Source organism: Sapajus apella, unplaced genomic scaffold (genome assembly GCF_009761245.1).
Source record: "Sapajus apella isolate SASKATOON/1434 unplaced genomic scaffold, GSC_monkey_1.0 scaffold36, whole genome shotgun sequence".
Lineage (NCBI taxonomy): Eukaryota > Metazoa > Chordata > Mammalia > Primates > Cebidae > Sapajus > Sapajus apella.
Window position 1 is genome coordinate 2,501,416 of NW_022436976.1, and position 20,578 is coordinate 2,521,993.

At 33.9% G+C, this 20,578-nt stretch overlaps 1 protein-coding gene across 7 annotated transcripts in view; it reads right to left on the reverse strand.

The window, feature by feature from the left end:
• Positions 1-20,578, reverse strand: part of PRKACB (protein kinase cAMP-activated catalytic subunit beta) — a 147,228-nt gene that overhangs the window by 12,025 nt on the left and 114,625 nt on the right. For all 7 annotated transcript variants that reach the window (XM_032296446.1, XM_032296443.1, XM_032296442.1 and 4 more), the window contains 2 exons: positions 17,995-18,117; positions 5,979-6,143 (listed from right to left, as the gene is read on the reverse strand). In XM_032296446.1, coding sequence (XP_032152337.1) covers positions 5,979-6,143; positions 17,995-18,117 — 288 coding nt within the window. The remainder of the gene's footprint in view (positions 1-5,978; positions 6,144-17,994; positions 18,118-20,578) is intronic.

Here is a 20,578-nt window from a genome sequence, read left to right on the forward strand (position 1 = left end):
GAAACAGAAAAAAACCCCTAAAATTTGTATGGAACCACAAAAGAGCCTGAATAGCCAAAGTAATCCAGAGCAAAAAGAGCAAGGCTGTGACATCACACTACCTGACTTCAAAATATACTACAAAGCAAGAGTAACTAAAACAGCATGGTAGTGGTATAAAAACAGACACAGAGATCAATGGAACAGAACAGAGAGCCCAGAAATAAAACCACATATTACAGAGAACTGATTTTTGACAAAGGCACCAAGAACATACAATGGGGAAAGGACATTCTCTTCAATAAATGGTGCTGAAAAAACTGGATATCCATATGCAAAGGCTTAAACCAGACCCCTCTCTCTTACCATATCTCCAAATCTAAAAATGAATTAAGTACTTAAAAATATGGCCCAACCCATAAAAATTATAGAAGAAAACACAGGGGAAATGCTCTAGTTAAAGATTGGTCTAGTTAAGGATTTTTTATGGGCCAGGTACAGTGTCTCATGCCTGTAATCCCAGCACTTTGGGAGGCTGAGGCAGGTGGATTGCCTGAGGTCAGGAGTTTGAAACCAGCCTGACCACCATGGTGAAACCCTGTTGTACTAAAAATACAAAAGTCAGCTGAGCCTGGTGCTGGGCGCCTGTAATCCCAGCTACTCAGGAGGCTGAGGCAGGAGAATTGCTTGAGCCAGGGATGTGGAGGTTGCAGTGAACTGAGATTGTGCCATTGCACTCCAGCCTGGGCAACAAGAGCAAAACTCCAACTAAAAAAAAAAAAAAAAAAAAAAAGAAAAAAGATTTTATGGCTAAGTCCTGAAAACCACAGGCTACAAAAACAAAAATAGGCAATTAGGGCTATATTAAAAGCTTCTACAGCACAAAGGAGACAATCAAAAGAGTAAAAGACAACCTGTTGAATGGAAGAAACTATTTGCAAGTCCCTTCATCCAAGAAGGGACTAATATCCAGAATATACAAGGAACTCCAACAATTCAACTGCTAAAAATAAAATGGGTAAAGGATCTGAGTAGACAGTTCTCAAAACCAGACTTACAATGGCCAACAGGTATATGAAAAAATGCTCAAAATGATTAATTATCAGGGAAATGCAAATCAAAAATCACAGTGAGATATCATACCCAGGTGGAATGGCTGTTATCAAAAAGACAAAAAATAACAAGTGCTGGAGTGGATGTGGAGAAAAGGGAATTCTTATTCACTGTCAGCAAAAATGTAAATTAGTACGGCCACTATGGAAAACAGTATAGAGATTTTTCAAAAATCTAAAAATAGAACTACCATACAATTCAGCAATTCCACTAATAGGCATTTATCCAAAGGAAAATAAATCAGTATATCAAAGCAATATCTGAATCCTCATGTTTATTACAGCACTATACATAATAGCAAAGATATGGAATCAATCTAAGCGTCCTTCAGTAGATGAATGGGTAAAGAAAAGGTAATATATATACATAATGGAATACTATTTTGCTGTAAAAAAAGAATGGAATCTTGTTATTTGTAGCAACATTGATGGAAACAGAACATTCTGTAAAGTGAAATCAGTCAGTCACAGAAAGACACTATCACATGTTCTTACTTATATGGTGAACCTTAAAAAGTTGATCTCATGGAGGTAAAGTATAGAATGACAGTTACCAGAGGCTGGGATGGATGTGTCCATGTTGGGGAAGGGATAAAGAGAACTAAGCTACTGAGACCAAACGTACAGTTAGACAGAAGTAATAAGTTCTAGCATTTGATAGCGCAGCCAGTGGTTATAGTTCACAATATATTGTATATTTCAAAGAAACTGGAACAGAAAATTGAAATGTTCCCAAAACAAATAAATAATAAATGATCAAGATAGTGGATATGCTAAATATCCAGCTTTCATCACTATAAATACTATGCATGTATTAAAATATAACATGTACTTTATGAAAATATAAAAATATGCATCAATAAAAACAAAAAAATAAGTTCAGAAATAGATCAATGTGTATCTTAATTTAATATTAGTAAAGGTAGAATTTCAAATAAGAGGCCAAATAAGAATCATTCAATAGTATGGAGGGGACAACTGGTTAATTATTATACAACAACAACAAAAATAAGTTAGAGTTCAGAAAGCACTAAAAGAAAATAAAAGTTAAATAAACATATTTATTGTGGAGCAGGATTTTTTTTTTCTTCTTTTAGAGACAGGGTCTTGCTCTGTAGCCCAGGCAGGAGTACAGTGGCATGATCATGGATCACTGCAGCCTTGACCTTTTGGGCTCAAGTGATCCTCCTGCCTCAGCCTCCAGAGTAGCTGGGACTTAAGTGTGCACCACCACACCAGGCTAATTCTTTTTTATTTTCAGAAGAGACGATGTCTCATTATGTTGCCCATCTGGTCTTGAACTCCTGGCTCAAGAGATCCTCCCACTGCAGCCTCTTAAACTGATGGGATTACAGGTGTGAGCCACTGCACCTGGCCTATTTTTAAATGATTGTATAATATAGCAGTAAGTCACTCAGATGTAATTATGCAGTATGTAGCAACTGTGATATAAGAGACTGAAGGAGAGAGTTAAAGTGCAGGGTTGGAGGAAGTACATCTTAGCTGGCTACTGAGATCATAGGACTGGACTGCAGTGATGAAGAGCACAGGAAAAAAAAAAAAGGAAAAAGACGTATGTCAAATACTAAAAGAGGTTCTATTTGGATGGTGGAATTCTGCCAATGTCAAATTCATTTGCTTAATAAATTACCTGATTATAAGTAAATGAAACCTATCTCAACCAGAAAGGAAAATGGAGCCTGGGCCAATCTATCTAATCTTTCTCACCAAACTACTCTGCCTTTTGTATTTTCTGTCCAAATCCAAATTTTAAGGGTGATAAAACTGATGCTTAGAGAGGTTAAATCATTTGTTCATGATCATACTGCTAATGATTGGTCGATCAGGGATTCAAACCAATGTCTACCTAACCCCATAGTTTATTCTCTTTCTTTGCTACCTTTTGAGACAGTCATCCTACTCCCAAAATGCTCACTGCATAAAAGTTAAGAAGATGATACCTGTAAAATCCATGAAAATCTTGTGAAACAATGTATTGTTTAGTGGTTTGGAGCTTCATTTTAAGAACCATGTCAGAAGGACTTTAAAAGGATAATGTAACCTGGAATTGAGAATCTGAAGAACCTGGGATCAAATATAGGTATTATTTAGCAGCTGCATGATTATATTTAAATTAATTAACCTCTCTGAGCTGATTTCCACATCTGTAAAATGGGGAAAATGGCATCACTTATTTCACAGGATTAAATTGAAGACTGAAATGAGAAGTTATAGAGAGTTGCTTTTATTAATTATATCGTATTGCATCGGTGCTAGCAAATTTAGAAAAAATATAAATTTTTTATGAGATCTAAATCTATTTTAAAGTGCTATGAATCTTGTTCTTGACTATATAACACAACTATTTGTGATAATAATGCTAACAGCCATATTTCATAATATTTCATGAACTTTGAACAGAGATTTTCTGGATCCCTCTTGTGAGATAGAGAGGCTGTATTGCATTCACATTGCTTTGGTCTGGCTACATTTCTTTTTGCTGCATTTTAAAATTATTTAATTGTTTTGTTATTGTAATTTGGTTTTTGAGACAGGGTCTTGCTCTGTTTCCCAGGCTGGAGTGTAGTGGTATAATCAAAGCTCACTGTAGCCCCAATCTCCCAGGCTCAGCTTCCCAAGTAACTGGGACTACAGGGCTGAGCCATCACACCCAGCTAATTTTTGTACTTTTTGTAGAGACAGGGTTTTGCCATGTTGCTCAGGCTGGACTGAAACCCTTGAGATTCAAGCAATCCACCCACCTTGGCCTCCCAAAGTGCTAGGATTACAGGTGTGAGCCAGGGCACCCAGCTTGTTATTGTAATCATTTGTAAAATATATAAATTAGAAAAACTGTGTTTTTAATACTTAATTAGAGCATTAATTTTTTTCCTTAAGAAAACTCAATCATGTATTTGCATGACATTATTCAAGATGACAAGTCTCTAAAACATTAGAAGTTTTGGTTTTATGAAAAAAAGAAAAAAATTAAATATATAATGAAAACACTTTATGCAAATTTAAACATTTAAGAAGCAAAATGAGAGATAAATGCAATTCAGTGCAGCAAAATCTTTTCTTAAATATCTCAAATTATTATAAAAGTGAAATAACTACCATCAATTGATATATTACTGTTACCACAACTGCTATACTGGCACCTTGTGTTACAAAAACAAAACAAAACAAAAACTACTTTCTTTTAAATATACTACTGTTTAGCTGGGATTTGTTGTCTATTTTATTATGGTGGTATACTAATGCCAGAGATTAACTTGATATATATATTTATATTCAAGTCTTCAAGTTTCCTGAATTTCTAACACTAAGAATCCCTTAAGCAAGCAAAGAGTCAAACAAAATACCAAATAAAACAAATCTCAAAAAACTCAGGTGCAAAGTTTTTCTGAATTTCCACATTTCTCACCCTATAGTAATTTAAATTCATTTATATGACCATCTAATCTCCCTGTCCCCTGAAAGTATAAGCTTCATACGGGCAGGAATAAAGGTTGATTTTGCTCATCATTGTATTCTCAGCACCTTGCAGAATACGTAATATATAAGCAGGCACCTGATAACAATTTGGAAAAATCTCACGTGAATAAATAATTGTTAAAAGAAGAAAAGTAGTAACTTCAGATAATTTGTTTTGACCTTCCGAAAAAAGCATGAATTAAAACCCCTATTGCATGAATTATGTTCAAATTAGCTTTCAAACGGATAAATGAAACTTGTATCTAAAGAGAGACCAATGCTCATTTTAGTCAGAAAACGTTTAGTGAGCATGTGCCAATCATAAAGCTCTTTTCAGATGACAGGAATATGAAAACAAGATAAGGTACCTGTTCTCAATGAAATGTTTTAAAACAACAGTGAGTATATATTAATAAAGAATACCCATCAGAGAAAAATATCAGAGTAGAGGTACTATTTAAGCTAAATCTTAAAAGATAAATAAGAGTAGGGCAGATGCACAAATGGGAGAAGTCATTCAGCATAAAGGAAAAAAAAATTTACACAGGCACGGAATGTGATAAAGCATGGTCTGTTTGGGAAACACTAGATTAAAAATGTGTAATCCTGATAAATGCCATAGGGAGGTCAAAATGAAGACTAAAAAGGGATGAAAGTAGCAATTAAATGTTATTATATATCTGGCACATGCCAATTCTAGATGGGCAACTATATTTATATAGATATTATCTTCCTAATGGGACTTCTCATTAGTTTTGAAAACCCTTAGAACACTGTCTAATATATAATTTTCACAGTTTTGTAAAGAGTAACAGGCATAGATAGGAAAAATTTAACAAAGGAAACATTTCAGGTTGATGATTAAAATAGAATATATGCTTTCTTTTTAAGTTAGGTGGGGCTGGGCATGGTGGCTCATGCCTGCAATCCCAGCTCTTTGGGAGGCTGAGGCAGGTAGACCACTTGAGGTCAGTTCAAGACCAGCCTGGCCAACACAGTGAAACCCAGTCTCTACTAAAAATACAAAAAATTAGCCAACATAATGAAACCCCGTCTCTACTAAAAATACAAAAAATTAGCCAGGTGTGGTGGTATGCATCCATAGTGCAAGCTACTTGGGAGGCTGAGGCAGGAGAATCGCTTGAACCCAGGAAGTGGAGGCTGCAGTGAGCTGAGATTGTGTCACTGCACTCCAACCTGGACTACAGAGTGAGACTCCACCTCAAAAAAAAAAAAATTCTAGGGGGAAACTCATTTTTAAGTTGTGGGCTGTAAAGTACTTTAGATCCTGCACAAGATTAATTCAAAAGGTAAAAAAATAAAAACTGTGTTAAGTTGAAAATATCTCTACCACATATAATTTAAACACCAACTTTAAAAAAGCTTTTAAATTAAAAAAGAAAGTCTCACCTTCCTCTGGTAAATAGCAATCCAATCTGTCGTGGCAAACCACTTGTGAGTTTTTATATCACTGACACCGTTCTTTAGATTTCCAAATCTCTTGGTCAAATCCACCTGCAGCAGGTTCCGTAGAAGGTCCTTGAGATCTGAGCTGAAGTGGGATGGGAATCGGACCTACACAAACACATCATGAGGTAAAACACACATTCTAAGACTCATGATATTTCTGTTTTGATTTCATAAAGTTTTTTTAAGGCAACAAATATTTATATAAACAAAAATATGGAGAGATGACCTTCACATACTTTTAACTATACATTACAGTCCCCACAGTAGTCATAAAGAAGAGAATTACTTGGGTGAATGAACTAAACCTGTTCTCTTAGGGCCTTGCTTTGGACATGATGTCTTTAAAAACATGGAACAGTCTCCAGAAAAATGTGCATACCTACAGAACTGTTGTAATAATATCAGAAGGTTCACCTATCTTTAAGAGCAATCTCTTTGGATAACACATTATAAATCTGTGTCTCAAAGATATACAAATTTAACTTTGTAATATAAATAGAAGAACCAGCATATGAAGGAAATCAGTATGTACATTTTGAAAAGAGATCTATCAAAAAGGAAGTCTAAAAATGGTTGTAAAAACCCACACTGCCTTTCACAGCGTAGGAAACCATTTTCATTTATCAGGAGTTGGCTTTTAAAAATAATTCTATTATGTAACAGTATAAAAATGATTTAGGCTGGTTTAAAAGCATTTTTTCTACCTACTAAACTGTGAAGACTTAACAATTACTAGTCTGACCTCTGGCCTTAAAAACAAATGGAAAACCCCAAATAATTGAAGACTTTTGGCAATCAATAAGGTCAAAGTACCATTTATAGGAGACCTAAGTCTATTTTTTGTTTTGTTTAAACACGTTCTTTTCCTCTACACCAACCTAACTTTTGGTTCTTACGGCTTTATTGATATGGGTACTAAAAAATTTAAAATGAGTACCACCAAAGGATGAAGGAATGGAATAGCTGCATCTATGCCTCCTTGTTCTTTTCTGTCGTTACTACCACCTCTCCACTATCCTTTCCAACTTGTGTTCAATCCCTTCCACTACCCTCTTCCCTACCATACACACATATGTATGCACACATGTATGTGTACATATCTGGATTATTAGTCTCATGTACAAATCGATCATAGCACCTTTGTAGAAAACACTTTAAAGGGTTAAAAGACCCATTCTAGAACTCTGCATTCTTATTTTGGTTCTTTGCAAGTGCTACCACTACAAGTGCTACCACCACTTAATAATTTATGTAGTGCATCATTACATTACCTCAGATGTTCTTTACAAAACATTTATTTATTCAACTATGCTGTAGTATTTTTGCATATTTCTGTCTGCCCCAGGCTCTGAGCTTCTGAGGGAAGGTACTGTGCCATTTTTATTCTCAGTATTTATTAGACTATTTCAAATACTGTAGTTCATCCATTTTACAATTATTTATTGAGTAGCTACTATATGTCAGGCACTATACTAGGTGCTGGATATATAGCAGTGAGCAATACCAGACGAGTCTCTGATTTCATGGAACTTACATTCCAGTTGAATAGGACAAATTCAGTGAATATGGTTTTAACTCCATTTTAAAGATGGAGAAACTAAGATTCAGAAATGGTATTGGGTATAGCTTTTCCAGCCATCAGGCCATAAAGTGGCAGAGCTGGGAATAGGAATCTAGTCATAATTTGTAGCTTCATGAATTTTGCTCTTTATTATACTGTCTTCAAATGTATAGACTCCTTAATTTATATTCTTTCTAAAAGCTCAACATACTTGACATACATTCTTATGTTCTCAAAGTAGAAGTTAAATCCTCAGCATGCAAAGATAGATTTTATAGTAAAGTTAGATTCATAACCATAGTCTTTTGACTGCCACTTCTGTGCTATTCTATAAGTAAATGTTTCTCAAAATCTGGCCCTAGGATCCATGTACATCAGAATAAACTGGGAGACAAAAGGATAAAAACGTGTATTCCTATGGCTTGCCTCAGCTGATGGGGGCATTGGGCCTGAAAATCTGAGCTGTTATCTCCAAGGGATTCACATGTACATGAAAGCTTGAAAAGCACTATTCTCAACTCTGTTCACTACTTTATGCAGAGGCTTTATTTTCTATGCTAGTAAAAGATCATAACATTTTAAGTGTAAATAATATAATACAGTAAATTGAAGCTATTATCATACTAGAGGAAAACTGATATTGTGTCTAGCAACCAAAGACTATTTGAAGGGTTAATAGTTAATGAATGACCAGGATTTAGGCTCAATTCACATAAATTAGTAACTCAAAATCTCATTTTTGCAAGGCCCTTTATTATCCTAGATTATGAACAGTTTTAATGTTCTAAAATAGTAAGATATGTGAACTTCTACCTTCTCTAGTTTTATTCTTAGCACAATGGTTTACTAGAAGCTAGTCATTGTGCTAAATACTTCATGCAGTGGCTCATAAGATCCAAAACATAGGTATGATTATTATCCAAATTTTATAGGTAGGAGTGAAGAAATTGAAACCTAAAGAAATTACTTTGCCCAAGATTACAGAGCTAATAAATAGTAAGGATGTAATTCCAAACTGGGTACACTGACTGTAGGGTATATATTTTTAATTATCTACTCTCCTTCCATGATTCAATAACTGAAAAAATAGTCATTATCAGGAAACTTCTAAAAGGCTGCAATTTTCATCTTAAAAATATTTTGCTGCACATTTCCTCATTTATCCCAGATGAAGAAACAACTAGAGAATAAGGAGTATTCAAAGGACATACTATCTACTTTAAAAATAACATGACATTTTTCCAGTGGTTTTGTTAGCTCAGGTTTTTCCAGTGATAAATCTAAACTTTATTTAGATTCCAAAGAAATGATTTATTTGAAGTACATCCATGTTCGTTTAGTATTAAATCTGTGTGAACTGTTCAATGGTAATGTACCAGTTATCCCCTTCATTATGTTGAGATGGCAGACAGTACTGCACTACATAGAAATTATCTTTGGAATTCAGGTAATATGCAATGCAATGCATGAAGAATAAAAGCATTCTAAATAATGTAGTTCTTTATTTTGGAATGCAAATAAAGTTATGTTCTTGAGTGTCTCTGTGTGTGTGTGTGTGTGTGTGTGTGTGTGTGTGTGCGTGCGTGTGTGTGTGTGTGTTTAATCTTCAGAACAGTGATTCTCAAATGGGGAGTGGTAGTGGGTTGTGATGGCAGATATCAGAATGATTCGGGAACTTTTTCAAATTATAGACATATCCTCCTTACCTCCACATCACACCTGCTTCCCCAGAGATTCTGACAGGCAGCCCATACCCTCACAGAGGTCCATTTAATAATGGGAATCTATCATATCTTTAAAGTATTTTGGGGGAGAAATAATAAAAGTCACTGTGAAAGTATTTTTTCTCATGATTATTCTAAAATGTAACCTGAAATGTAATTTCCTTATGACTGAACTTTCCAAAGAGCCATGTTGATTTATCAAACTGGAATTAGTGAAAAACAGAAGATAGCTTCAACATAATTTTTTTAAATGTACAACCTTTATTTGTAATTCATCAATCTGGAGACACTAAAGATTTCTATGATGGGAAGAGTGACTATCTAATTTTTCCTTTAAAATCATATCAAAAGGGTATTGCTCTTATCATTATTATCAATTATAACTACTAGAGAAAGTGAAATCAGAATTCTCAAATATTGGAGCAAGAGGGAACTTAGTTTGAGTCTGAACTCTCATTTTTAAGATGAGAAATCTGAGCTCCAGTGAGGCTACCAACCCAGTTAGTGGAATTATTGGGAAAATAACTTAATCTTCCTGACATATAGCTAGGAGCTTTCTGCCAGTCCAAGATAGAACAAATAATGTGAAAGTAAATGCAAAGAGCTAGATATTGGAAAGAAAAAGACAGCCTAAAGTAATTAAGCCATTAAGTCCGAGAGATAAGGTTATTGGAAACTGGCATCTTTTAACATGGATGAGCTATCTGTATAACATAAAAGAGGTGTTTGTGATATACACAGTTCCTAAAGTGTTTTCCTTAATCCTTTTTTTCTTCAATATTACTTCTTGTTTAGGAATCTTTTCCAACCATTTGAGACCATATTACTCCTGATTTTGATAATTATATTTTCTTGAGAATAAATCTACTTCCCCAGTGAGGTACAGATACACAAAACAAGCTTTCAACGCATGGTGTTTATCAGAATCATTTGTGATACTTAAAAAAATGTTTTGAATCCACAGAAGACCTTCTGAGTCAGTATTTCTCAGGAGAGACACCAAAGATAAAGTACACTTCATGAAAGCTTCATGAAGGCAGAGACCACAACTGACTTGCTGTATCCAGCATGTAGAACTGGTCTGGCACATGCTATGAGCTTCATAAATATTTAATGAATCAATGAATAGAAATTTGACAAACATTGATTGAACCTCTACTATATGTTATGCTTGTACTAAGCAAGTACTATGTGCTTACTAATAAATCTCAGAACATGTGCTTGGACTATATTAGTAAACAAAATAAACTGAAGATTTCTGCCTTTATGGAGTTTACATTCTAGTGAAGAAGACAATTAAAACTTAGCAACCTAGTGATCCTTTAACAACGTTATCCTATCACTCTTCAAGAAACTCTGCATTGTAAGGTTTTCGACTTTTAGTCTGCAGAAAATGGAGAATTATTGCAAAATTTTGAAAAGAATAATAGGATATGATTTAACATTTTAAAGAAACCACTCTAGTGACTCAAGACTGACAGTAGTGGATGTGGTAAGAAGTGGCTGAATTCTGTAAATTCTAAAGTCAGAGCAAAAATGGTTTCCCTGTGCATTAGATATGAAGTGAGGACTCCAAGGTGTCTTGGCCTGACCAACTGAAAGGGTGGAGTTGTCATCAGTTTAGATGGGGAAGGCTTCGTGCAGGGGGAGTGGGTGGAGTGTAGAAAAGGAAACAAAAGCTTGTCAGTTTTAGGTTGAATTTAAGGTATTATTAGACATCCAAATGAAGATTTCAAGTTAGAAATTGGATACAAGAGTATGGAATTTGGGAATCAGGTATGGACTGGAAAAATTAATTGGGGAATTACCTTGAGCATTTAAGTCATGAGACTGGATGAAACCACCAACTGAGAAAGTACAGAGAAACAAAAGAAGAGGTTATAGTCAAGGAGATGGAGGGGGAATGATCAGTGATACAAAGTCACTGAAGCCAAATGAAGGAGTAACAAATCACTGAACTAGATTCTTCTATTTCTTGTTTTGCCACAAACTTCCTTTTGTCTTTGAGTAATTCTGAGTTTTGATTTACCTACATATAGGACTAGAAAATTAAATGAAATAAAAGTAAACATCCTTGCCACTTAAAAAATTCTACCAAGCTACTTCTTTAGTAGAAAGAATTCCTGGGTTCCAATCCCAACTCCACTTATATACACGCTCTGCAATCTAGGGATAACTCTTAACTTTCTGACTCTCAGTTTCCTCATTTATAAAACAATGAGAGTATTATCTGACAGGTATGAAAAAAATTATGTAACATATGAAACTGCGTTGTAGTATGCCTAGAATTTTGGAGACATTAATTCAACACATTTTTCATTTTTAAGCCTTCCCATTAGAATACTATTTTAATGATATGAAACTGAATTTTTGAATCAAAGAAAGAACTTGAAAGATAACCATATCCATCATTATGTTTACAGACTAGTCAAGGACAGTCTGTGCTAGAAAAGTCATTGGGAAAGTATAGGAAGTTCCTCCTTTCTTCTTGTCTCAGGCTCCACCTATTAATTTATAGGACAAACACTTATCTTAAGGTCCTAAGTTTAACAAAGTGAGGGAGAAAATGTCTTACTACAACTTTGTTTTATAAGGACACCATTGTCAATATGGTTGATATCCTAAACTACTGTCAAATTACAATTATGTAATATATTAAATGAAGTGTAAAACTCACTCAGAGTTGAGCAAACTCAACAGATTATTTGCTCTGCTTTCAGCACTGATTATAAAGTCTTGTACATTTGAGTTTTAGGAATAACTATTACTTTCTAAAAGTTCAAGAGGAAGTTACATCCAAAAAGTAAATCCATTCATGTTGTTCACTGTATCAATACTTAAGAGATTTTAATTCACTAACTGGTTTACTGACTTTTTTTCTTTTTCTTTTTTTTTTTTGAGACAGAGTCTTGCTGTCACCCAGGCTGGAGTGTAGTGCCATGATCTCGGCTCACCGCAACCTCCACCTCCCGGATTCAAGCAATTCTATTGCCTCAGCCTCCCAAGTAGCTGGGATTACAGGTGTGTACCACCATGCCCGGCTAATTTTTATATTTTTAAGTAGAGACCGGGTTTCACCATGTTGGTCAGGCTGGTCTCGAACCCCTGACGTTGTGATCCACCCGCCTCAGACTCCCATAGTGCTGAGATTACAGGCGTGAGCCACTGTGCCTGGCCTGACATTTTTTTCTTTAGAAATAAAATAAAGCTGACTGGGTGTTGTGGCTCATGCCTGTAATCCCAACTTTGGGAGCCCAGTGCAGGTGGATCACTTGAGGTCAGGAGTTTGAGACCAGCTTGGCCAACAAGGTGAAACCCTGCCTCTACTAAAAATACAAAAATTAGCCAGGCATGGAGGCACATGCCTGTAGTCTCAGCTACTCAGAAGGATGAGGCAGGAGAATCACTTGAACCCAGGAGGCAGAGACTGCAGAGGGCCAAGACTGTGTCACTGCACTTCAGCCTGGGCAACAGAGCAAGGCTCCATCTTAAATAAATAAATAATAAGAAGAAAAAGAAATAAAAGAAGGCCAAATCAAATTTGTTTACACTAAGCTTAATCATAGAAATTACAAAGTTGACCTCTGAAAGAAGGGAAAAATCTTACTGCTATTCTGCAATTATTGGCAGGAGAAAGGATCATTTAACTAGTAATACTATCTTTTATGAATTGGGATAAAACTTACTAGGCTTACATGACTCAAAGGAGTTTGCATGCAGCCAAGAAGCAATAATCTATTAACTTCTGGTCAAAAGCATGTTGAGATAAATTTTAACAAATTATCTCTAAATTAGGTACAGTAAGTTCTAAAAATATCTGCAATCCCAGTAGAGAACTGATTTATCAAAAATTAACATATACATTAAACAAGTTTTCAATAGACACAATACTTTTTGTACACTGATAGGCATGTAATAGATACAGTGCCAAGTTCCACACTACCTCATAAGACCTGAGCATCTTTAATCAGCCTTGATTCTACATGTGAAAAGAAAGCTATGAGATTAAAAATATTTATAAATATTGGTACTGTATCTGTGGGCTCTCTAATCTGTTCCCTTACCTATGCAGAAACAGTGGTAGATATAATGAGTCTACATGATTTCAGAGGATTATGATCCACCCCACTCTCCCTCCCCCTGCTCCCATATAAGAAGCCAGTTTTGCAATTATTTGCTCATAGGACCATAAGAGCTGTCACAAAGAAGGTATTAACAAGAATTTTAAATAACCACAGTCAAGTGTTTAAAACTGGCCCTGGGTTTTAGGCAAAGAGTAAAACTACTTTTGTATTTTATAAAAATGATTTCTGAGTACTTCTAAGTCTCTTTGACTATGACCATAGCAAAACAGAAAATGACATTGTAATTTCCCCAAAAGCACTGACAATAATATCTTAGAAAAGGTATAGTGGTATATCTGCATATGTGTATATTACTTAGGAAATAGAATGTGTGTAGAAAAGCAGTAACATAGCAGGCTTGAGCCTGCTACCCTTAGAAAGAAATGCTACAAGTTTGGCCCTTGGGAGGTGTCTGGCAACTTGAATAGTACCAGTGCCTTATACCAATATGAAACTTTTCCTAAATGATTAAAGTGACTCACTGTGCCTAGACTGTTGGTACATACAATATAGTTTATTCTGAACATCTACTTTTGTTCTGGGAGCCTGTAATTTTGGCATGAGCAAGGCAGAGGGTCCATATGTGACCTGGCCCCAATAAAAACAGGCACTGGGTATTTAACGAGTATCACTGGTAGATAAAATTTTACACTTGTCACAGTTTGTTGCTGAAGGAATTATATGTATCCCTTGTGACTGCCTTGGGAGAGAACTCTTGAAAGCCTGTATCTGGTTTCTTCTGGACTTTGCCCTGACTGCCTCTTCCTTTTGCTCACTTCACTTTGTAGCCTTTTCTTGTAATAAATCTTAGCCTTGAGTACCACTGTATGCTGCATCTTGTTCAGTCCTGCTAGTGAATCACCAAACTTGAAAATGGTCTTGGGGACCTCTGACACAGAAAGGAATCATAATTGGGCTGATAATCAATTACCCCTCATATGAATGTTGAATTTCCCTTCAGGAAATATCAACCAATTCTTTGATCATTCAGTATATACTTATGTTTATACTTCTATATTTTGCATAATGTCTTCTTACACATTGTTACTCATTAAGAGTGGAACAATATTTACATTAGATATGTTGAAGCTAAGAATTTTTTAAATTATATAAGTCAAGGACTTTAAAGTTATGGTTTCCATAGTAGCTATTACTTAAGTACCGTAATTGCAAGTATAATTTTGGACTGCAATATAAACTTTCTATATTTCCATGGGTAATGCAGTCAGATAGAGGTGTTATGGAGACCATAACTGATTCTTGTCATAGAGTATATGACACTGAGGCATGAAATTTAAAGACTATATACAGAAACTCAGCATATGTATTGCTATGATGAGGCATAGTTAATGCAGGAATCATAAATCTTTTCTGTCAACTATGCATTTGTAGATTCGAACCTTAACATGGCATGAATAATTTGACATTTAAATACCACCTCCTCTGTTTTTTAAAGGCAAAATATGTGTAGGAGAGAATCTAACAAGTTGATTGATCATCTTTCTGTGCATTTAAAAATATCAGCTTGAGTTAAAATATCGTAATAGAGAAAGCATTTTACAATCTAATGTTCATATATATGTACTTTAGTGAATTTATCACTTAATTAATAAATTTAACTTTAACTTTCATAAGCCATTGATACTTACAATCTTCATAACATGACTTCAGAATGGAGGATATAATCAATTTAAGATGCTGTTGCATAAAATAATATGCTTTTAAAATAAAAATAATTCTGAATGGAAAGCATATTCTTAAATGATATGTCATTAAAACCATTAAAATTTCAAATGCAAATACAAATATAAGGATCCACAAATATAAGACCAAATTGGATTTTTAACTAACTGTACAATTTAAAAAGTGTAAAAAACTAGTTGGTTTCTAATTTGGCTTTTAGCTACTAACCAGGGAGATAATATTTTTGCAATGTGAATAGAAACACATTCTAGTTTGAATTTGAGTATTGAAACAGATGACTTATTGGGAAACAGTACAATCTATACTTCACATAATACAGAGCCTAGAGATCATTTAATGGCAATATTCCGCTTTCATGACTTCTACTTTAGATGAGTAAATGAAGAGATAGGAATAATTTATATCCCATATGGGGTCAGATAATCTGGTACTTTTAGTTAAAAAACAAAAGTACACCAAATATCCTATCATATTTCTAAATAAATGAAGGGGAAAAACAGAATATTGTAGTATAATAAAGTTTTATGTTGCTATTCTTTTAAGGTGCCTAGGATTTAGACTGTTATGATTTTAGAATATATGCTGATTATCAGGTACAACATTTTAAAGTTTGATATAAAATAAATACATATTCATAAACAGCTGAATATAAATTTTAACCAATGAAGAATGATTGGCAAATTGAGGCCAATGCATAAAGATGAAGACACATTAATTTTAACTAAAGCAATTTTTGTTAATAAATGTAAATTTATTTATGACAATATCTTTGTTAGAAAATTGGATTTCTTTTATGAAGTATAAATAAAAGCAATATAGTAAAGATTCAAGAACTTTATAATTGCTGTTAACTAAATTATTTGAAACAATTATTATAATTTTTACACTCTTAGTTTTTGTATTAGCAAAATATTCTTCTTCCATTTGTGATTTTAATGTATTTTGGTTCTCTCATCATCATTCATATGACCTTTAGTCCTCTTGAGAGTCTACACGTCTCAAATTCTTCAAAAATAAATCATTACTTTGTCTGTTAATTTTTTGCAAAATTTTGTTTTGTTCATATCAAAAGTTCTGCTGGGGGAAAACAATTACAAAAATAAGAAATCTGAAGCCAGAGATCTACAAATGTGACAAGAACAACAGTGATATGAATACTTGTTTAAATAAGTACTGCATTCTGCTTTTCTGTATTGCCTTTATCAGTGCACAGCGTTCAACACCTCGCTTAGTTTATTTATCTGTAAGAGGTATTTATTTTTTACCTTTGACATGGTTGGGGTAGTCAGTCTCCTAATTTGTGAATACTGACAATACATAAAACTTTCTGCATACAATGTGGCAAAATACAAGGGGGAATCTTGTGACCCAGTAGACTGCATATGTACTATAAGAAAGGGGATAATACTGTGTTGAAATGCATATTCTAGGTGATTGGATAGACTAATTCTATTGGCAAGAGTCTTGTTCCTACAGCCCAGCTGTGTAGCATCCATGATTTAAACTTAAGTGTTGGCAAAAGAGATAAATTACTACAATATGGACATTCAGGGTACCTTGTGAATAGTTAACACTGGAAATTTTAAGTTGATAGATGCCAATGGTAAGCTTTCACATTAAATGTAGAATTTGAATCTGGCTGAGATACAAAGAAATAGAACCTTTCCCTCTATCTCCTTCCAGATTCTTCAGGTTGATTAGGTTTATCTCTGCCTAAGAAGGTCACAAAATACAAAACAAATAAAAAATAAAACAAACAAAAAATTTCAACTATATAATATTTTAGGGTAATGTGTTACCAAGAATGATGCTCTATTTCCTTATCATATTCTAGATGGAACTATGTGGGGGGGGGGCGGCGCGGGAGGGAAGACAAAGTACCACTTATAGAAATAGAAAGAAGGGAAAATAAGCAAAATATACCTTCCCATATATTTTGTCATTAATGTATAGAAGGTCTCCTCTGGGAATGTTTAAAAGCCTATTCTTTCATTGCTGCATGGTAGGAGATTCAGGCTCATTTCTATTGAATTGACTATGGTCTTTAAAAAAAAAAGATCTGAGGTCTGAGCTAAGGCAAGAGCAAATGATTGACCCTAAACAAAATACTCTTGAAAACAAAATGAGAGAAGTGCAAAAGAAGGAAGATTTATGAAGTAATTTACAAAATGTAAAAAACCATAACATAGTAAATCTACTCACGTTCAAGAAAAATTAATGTAATTTCCATGCTTGCTAAAAACCAATGACAATTATAATCACAACCTACATGAACAATTCTGTTAAAATCAGTTCTATAAATTTTCATCTTAAAAAGGCTTATTCATTTTATATTTACTTTTACTTCCAATTTTGTAGTATTAGACATAATTAAAACTAGAAGTCTCTCCTGAAAATGCAAGGGCATATAAAACAGCCCCTAAAACTTGTCTCCATGAAGACAGACACATGAAATAATAAACTATTTTTTATTTATTTGAAGGAGTATTGAGAATTATGGCTATCATCCTGTTCTTTGTGATAAAAATACTAAATATAGACATTGCTTTACTGTTTTCCTAATTTCTTGATACAATTATCCTTTTTTTTCTTAAGAGACTTAAATGAGTCAATACTTATGCTAGTAAAAGCAGCAACTATAGATTTTTCTATATTTTTCCCAATGTAGATTCTATGTTTTGATGTAGATTTCTATATTTTTCCCTATGTAGATTCCCAACTATAGATTTTTCTATATTTTTCTCAATAATACTCTGATGATAAAATATGGTTTCAATCCATGAAGCTTAAAATTCATGTACAGTAACAACGAATAAGAGAATAATAAAAAAAATATTACTTACCTTTCCAGAAACAATCTTTTCATAAATCTGAATTGGTTGGTCTGCAAAGAATGGGGGATAGCCAGCTGCCATTTCATAGATTAGCACTCCTAATGCCCACCAATCCACTGCCTTATTGTAGCCCTGAGATAAACCAACACCAATGTCAATTGTTACTTAAGTTACTCAGAAGAGAATGAAGTCAAAGGTAATTTCAAAATGATCTGGACGCATATAAAAAATTTTTAAAGCAGCTGCTGAGCAGCTATTCAGGATGGAATTTAAAAATGAACCAAATGTATCAGGTCAGATTTAAATTAAACAAAAAAGGGAATTTCCAGATATTGAAATTGGATATTAGGAAAGATTATTAAATCTTCTTCCTAAGTGATTAAGAATATTACAAATAATGAAATTTTCTTTATTTCACTGGGATAATTTAGTTCTTGCTCAATAACAGGAAGGCAATTAGACCACATTACTTCTTAAGGCCTGTTCTAGGTCCATAATCTTACTAATTAGATTTTCCACAGCATGCCTAGAAAGATCAAATGTTTTCAAAGAAAATAATAGAAAATGAACTACATAGTAAATAGTGAAGTTGACTTCAAAATACTCTGTATTTTTGGAGTTAGGAGGGTGAATCTGCTGGGGACAATCCCATCTGTTTCACAGGATTTTGTGAAAACAATAAGTTTAATGTAGAATTCAATTAATGTAAATATTTAAGTATACTTTACTTCTGCTATCTACTGTTTTGCTTCCTATCTCTAAAAGGTATGCAGGAAAAAAAAATGAATTCATAGGGTTTTGTGAGGACTATATCATATAAAAGGGAGTAATGTGTATAAAAAGGGCTTTGCAAACCAAATGTAAAAATTAAAGGTTATGTTTAATTGTTCTTTTTCATATTAACCTTACTAAAATTAAGATCTAGAACTATTTACAAGAAAACAAATAAGAATAACATGTTTATATTAACATGTTAATAGTTTATCAATTATGATCAGTATCAACTGGCCCAAGAGATTTTTTAAAAACCCTGACAACCTGGTCATGAAGAGAAATAAACTGAATTCTACACAGATCTATTGTTCTGCCCTCAGAAGTACCCTCTATCATCACGTTTCCCCATATTCCACCTTTTTGTCAAAACTGAAGCTTTACAAACTATTTAGTTTTCAAATTTCTAGCAAAAACATAATTCTATAATACTATAGAGATATTCTTTTTCTCTTTTTTTCCCTGATTCTTTATATAACTTTATAAGGGAAGGAGTGGTATAATAGGAATATCACTTTGTTTTCTAACAGAAATAGGCATTAGCTCTCTATAACTTATTGAATTATACATTTAAATTGTGTGCTAATGTTTATAGTAAATATGTCATACACAAGTTAATACCCATGGTATAGAAATCAGAACATGTCAATAAGAAATATGTTAAATTAAAATAGATAAATGGGCAAAGGAGATGAACTAATAATTTACAGATACACAAAGACATACCAAATGGCTATTAAGCATTTAAAAAATTAATCAGCCAGGCATAGTGCCTCACACCTGTAATCCCAGCACTTTGGGAGGCCAAGGTGGACAGATCGTGAGGTCAAAAGATCAAGGCCATACTGGCCAACATGGCAAAATCCTGTCTCTACTAAAATACAAAAATTAGCTAGGCATGGTGGTATGTGCTTATAGTCCTAGCTACTTAGGAGGCTGAGGCAGGAGAATCGCTTGAACCCGAGAGGCGGCAGGTGCAGTGAGCTGAGATTGTGCCACTGCACTCCAGCCTGGTAACGGAGCAAGACTCCATCTCAAAAAAAAAAAAACAAACACACACACACACACACACACACACACACACACACACACCACACACACACAAAGAAATAAAAAACTTGAGAATGAAAACAATAAGATACAATTTATTGCCTATTAAATCAGTAAATACTTTAAAAATGAGTATACCCAGTGATGGTGATATGAAATAGGCACTCTAATGGTAGAAGTATAAAATGGCATAATAATTTTGGAAAGCAATTTGGCAATATGTATAAAAACCTTAAAAATGTTACTACTCCTTGACCTAGTAATTCTACTTCTGGGAATGTATGCTAAAGAAATAATGTAAAATACAGAAAAAGCTTTATGCATAAAGATGTTTATCATAGTTATTTATTATAACAAAAAACAAAACACAAAAATAAAACCTGAATACTCAACAATAGAAGAGTGACTAAATACTTCATAGTACATTTGTAAACAAGCCATTAGAATGATGCTTCCATGCTTGTTATTATGAAAGTAAAAAAAGTCAGAGACAAGACTATATACATTTACTATGATTTCAACTATGACAATCCAGAAATAAGGCCACACACCTATGACCACCTGATCTTTGACAAGGCTGACAAAAACAAGGATTGGGAAAAAGATTCCCTACTCAATAAATAGTTCTGGGATAACTGGCTAGCCATATGCAGAAGACTGAAGCTGGACCCCTTCCTTATACAATACACAAAATCAACTCAAGATGGATTAAAGACTTAAATACAAAAATCCCAAAGTATAAAAACCTTTGAAGACAACCTAGGCAATGCCA